Source organism: Lingula anatina, chromosome 4 (genome assembly GCF_051362555.1).
Source record: "Lingula anatina isolate TDL-2025a chromosome 4, LinAna3.0, whole genome shotgun sequence".
NCBI lineage: Eukaryota > Metazoa > Brachiopoda > Lingulata > Lingulida > Lingulidae > Lingula > Lingula anatina.
Window position 1 is genome coordinate 17476292 of NC_141770.1, and position 8128 is coordinate 17484419.

Below are 8128 nucleotides of genomic sequence, written 5' to 3' on the forward strand. Positions count from 1 at the left end.
AACTTGTAAAAACCAGGATTCTTTATATTTGTCATAAATTTCTCTCGAGTGCTGAAGCAGGTTTCACCCACAACTTTTCCTTTTAAAAATATATTACAAACTTGCTTCCCCCATTCCTCCTTATCAGGCTCATACAAACTGTAGTGCAACTTTGTAATTAAATTTCACGATTCAAAATTCTAATCTAAACAACTTCCAAGTTCAAATAAAAAGGTAAAAAAAAAAAAAAAAAACTCCACATAAATTCACCAATTCTTGAACATTTCACATAAAATCCAGCAACCACCTTAACTCCATTTTACACAAAAAAGGGGGGGGAGGGGGGGGGGAAGGGGGGTAAAATCAAGTTAATATATGAGAAATTCAATGCTACCCCTGAAACTTGGGCAGCCCTGATTCAATCAATCTTCTGCCTGTCACCCAATAAACCTTTCCCCAAGTTTACAACCACAGCGGCCATTGGCCAACAAGAGATAGAGAGGCCCACTTGTGTACATCTGGGCAACTGAACCTAATGGCCTCAATGGCTCCAGTCTCGATCTTGATAATAGTGTCCCAGGTGAAGAGCTAGATATATCTAATCCTTGGCATAAAATGATGGTCCCGCGCTGACAACAAACTGTGATTTTAATTTCAAAAGATAAGACGGTTGTGTGAGAATCTCCCCGTTTCGATGATCATATCTTTAAATTCAGTTATGTTTGTGCAGCTTACTCTTTTCTGATTAGTTATCTTTCTCTGTTCTAGAAAACAAATTTTAACATTGCCAAAATGACGAAGGAATACTAATGGATTGAAACTCTGCCAAAAGATTTACAAATTCTTAGAGAAGTCAACATCTTCATTACCTGTTTAACTCTACCCACCAAGAACAAGATCACAATTTTCAACATCATTATTGAAGTGACAAAAGAATATAAACAGTTACAGGCTGCATCTAGGTTAATTAATTTACCAACACCAAGTCCACCCCTCCCATTCTTGTCCATAATGTGACCACTGGTCAAGAATACTGGTCAAATTTCACAGGGGTCCTACTTGGTGCAAATTAAAATCTCTGGCGGGCTGAGGGTTATGCAACTTCTTGCTGCCCTAAAGTCTCTAGGCAGTTGTAAACATGGCGACTAATGTGCAATGAATTTGTAATGAAAAAGCACTTCAGTCCTGAAGAGTGAAAGACAAGGGAAGTTCTAAAGGATGTAATTGGCCAGTTTACACAAAGTGTTTCATACAAAGATACAGGAAGAATCAAACCATCTTCAGGTATCATTAAGATTTGCTTTTGCATTTACCTTCCCTTCTTTGCTTTTGCATTTACCTTCCCTTCCCCCATTTTTTACAAATTTTTTATTGGTCTCAATTAATTTGGTATTATATATGCATAAATCAGTTTGTTTCCTTATGACTGACATGTTTAAAAAGGTAATAACTATATTTTATTTATATCTATTTCAGTAAAAACATTGACCAGAACAACTGAGGCAGATAATATCCAATCCTATAATATGAACTGATAAAATGGTATCAAAATATATCAAAAGTCTCTCCTGAAATTATTAAAATACAACCTTTTCACCAAATAAACTTTTTTACAAAGGAGGGAATCTCTTCACAGTGGGATCAGCCGGGGAGTTCTTTTTATCTATTTAATAAGCTTCAGCTATGAGATCAGTTAATGAAGCCTACAAAGACCTAGATTGTTTTTCTTTACTCCTTCTCTTCGTTTTATCTGAAGCTTTGACGCCTTCTTGGCACAAAAGTGAGCTTTTGTTCCCTCTGCTATGCCTTGACTGACAGTGAATCTAGTAAGATGTTTGGTGCTTGTAAGTCATCAAATGTGTTTATGACACGAGGGCGACATAACATCTCCAATTTCTTCTCATTAAAACTTGATCCCTCCACTTTTTCTGTCAGTCCTGACATGGAAGTCTGGAGTCTGAACATTGCTAGATGATGAGACTGCTTCACTTTCACTCCAGCAGGAAAAAAAAGTTACAGAATTGAATATGAAATTACACAGTTTATCCAAAACACATTTTACATTATGGAAAATAACCGCTATAGGAAGCAATTCTCTTTTCTTTTGTATTTTAAGGAAATTACTCCACACCATCCATACAATGTATCTTTTTCAAACTGTTCAATTACAAATAACCAGCTTAGAATCAATATTTTTATTTGAGTAAGTTTTGATAATTGATATCAAAGATAACTGCAACAATCCTATTAACCTTGGTTCTAAGAGATTTTTTTCATGATAATTAAAAAATCTCTACAAATAGCATAGGTACTTAATTTCGAAGTCAGCTTAAAGGACATTACACACAGTATAGCTTAAGATCAAAGCCACAGGAAATGTGGCAACTTTATATGGTTTAATATCAAACCATTGGGCTACATACCGAAACTTGCAACTATCTACTAGTTTTCAGTTGAGAGAGTTGATAGTGAGAGAGACAGACTGTAAAACAGGGTGCTGAATAGATGATTCACAACTAGGTTATGAACCTCAGGGTGATCTTCATGTAAATTACAGCATGTACCCGTAATATACTACCCCCCCCCCTTCCAAGTGGTGTTTATTTATGTTACATCTGGGTGATCATTATGATATATTATGTTACATCATATAGAAATGGCCAGTATCCTGTCACCCCCACCTCCCACTGGGCAAGCTTCTTAAGGTCATGAACCTCAGGGTGTTCATTATGTTATATTAGGTTATATCACAAAGATATAGCCAGAATCCTGTGCCCCTATGCCGCCCCCACCTCCAACAGGGCAGGTTTATTTGAATGCGCCCTATGCATTCCTCTAGTGTTCTCCACCATGCTGGTGCATTCTATAAAACCCAGTGAAGTCCTTTGATCTTAATGCTATCAACTCTGCCTCTCTTTCTCTCTCAGACTGCCCAGGCCTTCGCATTAATCTTAACTGGCTATTAAAGGAACCTCCCTCTGCAACTTTTCTCCACACTAGAGATGGAGAAATTGGCAAATTATTTTAGCTATTATCTCCTTCTGAATCTTTTCTCTTCTTAGAGGACTGAAATAGGCACACCACATTCCAACTCTTTCTTTTAAAACACATCCAAATAGGCAAATACCTAGGTGTACCAATTTGCTGTCAACCCCCCCCCCAAAACACACACACACACACACACACACACTCAGAAAAACACACCTGATCTTAACCCATTTAATTGATGCAGTAATTAACCCTACACATCATTTTCTTACCAAGCTGATATATTTGTCCCATAAAAAACTCTTGGCTATAGGCCCATCCCAAATTGATCAAAGCAAGGATATACCCCCCCCCCCCCCCCCCCGAAAACCTTAACGGTGAGGCCACTGTTCTCATCTTCAAAAACACCCTCAAATCTTTCCCATTCTCTCATCTTCATCATCTGAAGTATCGGATACTCATATTCTCATTCCTTTTTCAACCGAAAGCTATTTTAATCAACCAGTTATGCAAATGCAGGTCATCACAGAGAGATGCAAGTGGAGTGAGTGTAATATCAGAATGGAGAAGTGACTAGGCTATTAGACCTTAATATGGTAACCCAGGGAGCATGTTCCAGTGGCTAGAACTAAAATGTGGGACCTGGTCGAAAGGACCCTTCCCATATTAGAGTCCAACAGCTGGCAGTGATAACCACAAGAGTTCATAAAATATACAAAACCATGTTCCCTCCTTGGAGCAGCTGCTTTTCCATTCAAGACGGCTCTTTCAAGAATGAGAACTAATTTCCAACAGAAGGCTCAGTGTGGAAAACTCATTCCCAACTCTCACTGGGTGCGAACATCAAAGGCACTTGCGAAATGGTAACAGTTAACCTAGTATGTTCCTTTTAAGCTGAGAGGTGCTTTTAAGACCACTCAGAATTGAGAAGTGCTGTTTCTTTCTCGACTTGTTTTTTACTCCCAGCATTTACTTACCGAAGCTCTGTCTAAGTTGTATGCAGCGAGGTTATATCCAGTTGACGTTGTAACTTGTCGCTGCCATAACTGTTCCTCTAGAGCTTTGTTTACAGGTGAAGGCAAACTGGCGTTAACAATGAAATATTCCCCTGAAGAGGAAAAAGGAACGGATTACATGAACTTTACTTAGACGTATATTATCACCTTATAAAAAAAGATTGATGGGTTTGTTTGGACCTCAATGCTCATATAGCACAACTTTTTATCCGTCTTATGTAAAACAGTTCAACTGACTCATCCACATAATTCTATATATTCGTTTAATTATATCAGGAAGAATTTCATCCAAACAGAGAGTATAGCTTTACTACATCTCTTATACAGTAAGTGTAATACATTGATATAACCTTTAGAAAGCAGAAACAACTGAAACAATGAAATGTCAACATAAGGTCCAGGTTAAAATAACAACAAACAGGTGCCCAATGGAAAAGTAGATCATGGTATTGTTTAGGGCAACGCCATATTAATTGATTAACCAATTACTTAAACTGAAATCTATATTTTGCCACAAATGTCAAAAGAAATGGGCTGCCTCCTTAAATAATTTCTTATCGACAACTCATTTGAAAACCCACAAATCAATGATATATGAAAGCACAGCTGAAAGGGACAACCCCTGGGTGGGGGAAATCATAATATTTACAATATTTTTATCCCTACGGTAGTATCCCCCCCCCCCCCCCCCTCCAATCCAACACGGATATCTGTACTATCTACAAATTGCCCTCACCTCCTGCATTCATACTGACACTGGCTTAGCATATACAGCAAGCACTGATTAAAGCACCGATTATATGCCTGGACCTTTGTTGTGATAATTTGGGATAATATCTAGTCTGAGTATAGTGACCCGTTAGGGCGCTAGCCACGATGGCTACCACACTGGCTCCGCTCTTGTTAACCCACTGACACAAGGCAATGGCGAACGAACACCTAGAAGACTTACCATGCTGTCCGTCCGGACCTTCACGGCTAATATTCCGACTAACTGTGGCTGTGAATTGTGCGTGAAACAAAGACAACGATGGCATTAGTCACTAATTCGTCAATTTTATATACAATATCGACCTTATCTGTAATGAAAACATGGGTTGAAAGCGAAGCTGCCTGACGGCGGAATGGTCAAGTATACATAGGAAGTGTAGAGGTGGAACACACCGACAGAGGTCAACCAACTTACCATGTTTGCTTTGGAATTTGCCCATTCTGCAAAGTTCCCATACAACCACAATTCTCTCTCACATCTACATCCTATTCCAGGTAAATCCTAGGTAAATCCAAATCCGTGAAATCGTTGTATTTTCTTGGAGTTTCCCCTGCGTAATTGCTAGCCTTTCGCAATGGTGTGCGCTGTACTATGAAAAGACTACAGGGGGCGGGGTAGAGTGCTCGTTCATTTCGGTTTGATTGACAGCTGGGTCAAAGGATTTAACACAAGGGGTGTTAGATTGTTTTAAACAACACGAAGCGTTCGATATTGATGGGAACGCACTTGATTCTATCTTTGCCACCGTCGTTCAATATTTCAGTTTTTATACACTATATTTTTTGCTGCATCAAAGTCAAATTCCACTGAGCTTAATTCACTATCAAGAATAATTGCTTTACCTCTCCCCCCTTACCGGTCTTAATCAAGAGTGTCAGTGTTATACCTCCAACCTGAAGCCTATTGTTTGAGATTTCTATTATTCGCTTTTATTACCTCCTCCCATTCATGTTATTCAACCTTTAGATCAGGCCGCCACAATATAAATATTTCAAGCGCTTTCTAAAGAGGGCTTTTTATAGCGTACTAAAGCCAGGGGAGCAGAGAATAAAGTTGGCGCGTAACAAAAGATCACAGGCCGGCCGACCTAGCGATACGACAATGGCGAGCGCGAACCGTTTACCGTCCTTATTCAGTGAATGAGTCGATGGAATAAATCTGTGTGTTTTTCTTTGGATAACCATATTCTCTTATTTTCTTTAATAGACTTGAGCATTTTTTTCACCTTGCTAGCATTTTCTCAGATAAAGCATTTGGGCCATTAATCTTGAGTGTGGAACAGTAATATAAGTAAATTAATTTCAACAGTACACATATCAAAACAAGTCGTAAAAACAGGCTGTGAAAGAGTAAAGGGTTCGCAAGGAAATAAGGTTGCAGAATAAACAACGTGTAGCAAAGCGCAAGTAAACATTAACCGTCAACAAAATACCTTTATTAATCTAATACTCAGGCAATAATACTGTCTTCTTACACTTCGCCGCCTGGCACAACTTCGTGTAGTATCAGCTTTGAAGTTCTTGGGTTCAACAAAAGATGTTACATCTGCTCTGCTGTATATTGCCACTCGGGCGATAAAAGGATTCTAAGCGAATAGCAAATTAAACTGGGCCGCGTCGAGATAAGCAAAAGGAAGAAGGCGAAAGAAAAGAACGGAAAAGTGTGCTTAAAAATGTTATCTTTGACAACTTTTGAGTTTATTTGTTTTGCGGTTTATGATTGGATTGTCGCTTACCATGGCATGCATACAATGCGTGGCCGTGTGGACACGTGTGTTTGGCTTAATAGCAATATGTGAGTACTGTCACTTATAAAACAAGCAGCCAAATACAAATGTGTGACAATCTAATGGCACAAAACTTAAATCATGAGGGAGGAAAGCAAATAAGTGAAACATTTTAGATTATTTTTCTTATCTTTTTTTTTTACCCTAATTCAAAAGGTAATGAAAAAAGTCCCAAGAGGCTATGGCCTAATAGCTACATGTATAATGAGCATCTAAGATCAAGCATAAGATGAATATGTTGGATCCTAGTGAGCATGTACAATATGAAAAATAGGCCTCGTATATACAAAGAATACGACTCAGTTAATCTAAAAATAATAAAGAAAGGTGCATATATATATATATGAAAACATTTTAATAATAAGTTTATTGAGCACTAAATGATGTGAATACATTTGCAGGCTCTCTAGACTACAATATTTACACAATATATATATATATGGATATACAATTATATATGTTTACATATGTAGTATGATATATTTTATGACCAAGATTTATATCGTGCTGGATAATAAGACGACACATTGATCGGCGTAGAAATTCAGATCGCATCCATTTGGAAAAAGATAAATGCTCAAGAAAATTGTGGATAGATAAAAATCAATAGTAAGAATGTTGCTTTTTCATTATTGCTCCCGGCCCTTTTTTCTTTGATTTTTGTCAGCTCCACCCTTTTCAATAAAACACCACTAATAAAACCAAAGAGTAAACGGGGTATCCATTCCAAACATCGCATCCAACACAACCGTCTTCTGCATATATACAAAGAAGTAGAAAAAAAACTTCTATGATAAATACTAGTATTCGACGTCTTACCATTGTTAGTAAGCCTTCTTATTTGGCATCGAAAACTGACGAAAGTTTGATTCTGCAAAAGATAAAAATGGCATATTTTATTATATACATGCATGTTGCGTATGTTATACCATGGAATTTAATCTCTTGCACTTCCTTGGTAATACTAATCAGCTTTGTCCAACTCATGAAATCGCTTCCTTGGCTTTGAAATTGTACCCCCGAGCTTGAGGATTCGACGGGAATGAAAATTTCGAGATATTGGAGAACATCAATGACACAGATGTCACAGTGCACATGGCGGTGCCATAAAGAAACCACGATGCACATGTACCTTGTCAAGCTTAATAGTCTTGATCGTATGATGACACGTGTTTGACTACTTTCTGGTATTAAAGTTAGCTCATCGAGTATTTTCGGGCCGAATCAAATTTTCCTCTAAAAAAAGGAATTTGCACCTGCACATGTATCATTGTTTGACTCATCCCTGCACTTGGATTTGATTATAATTAAATTATCCAGTTCTAAATGACGAAGGGATTTTGAAGTTTTTAAGATTCGAAAATTTTGAAAAATGGTAGCTTTGCGGATACGTTTAAGTATAAAATAGGACTTTAAAGGCATATACAAATGCGTGTGGTATACCTGTATTTCGCCCCGTCTAACATATCTAAAGAAGTCTCGTCTTACAAGGAAATTTGATACGATTTGAAGAGAATTTTTCTTATTGAATTTAAACTCTTCTTCTGCGTTACCCCCTTCCAACACACACACACACACACACACACG

The 8128-nt window shown here is 37.8% G+C and overlaps 1 protein-coding gene across 1 annotated transcript in view; it reads right to left on the bottom strand.

Annotated features, from left to right (window-relative positions):
- Window positions 1-5362, bottom strand: part of LOC106171320 (uncharacterized) — a 36074-nt gene extending 30712 nt beyond the window's left edge. Inside the window, exons 1-3 of the mRNA XM_013551611.2 lie at window positions 5170-5362; window positions 4936-4983; window positions 3945-4075 (exon numbers count right to left, since the gene is read on the bottom strand). Of these exons, the coding sequence (XP_013407065.1) occupies window positions 3945-4075; window positions 4936-4983; window positions 5170-5194 (204 nt within the window). The 5' untranslated portion in view covers window positions 5195-5362. The remainder of the gene's footprint in view (window positions 1-3944; window positions 4076-4935; window positions 4984-5169) is intronic.
- Window positions 5363-8128: the final 2766 nt, after the last annotated feature.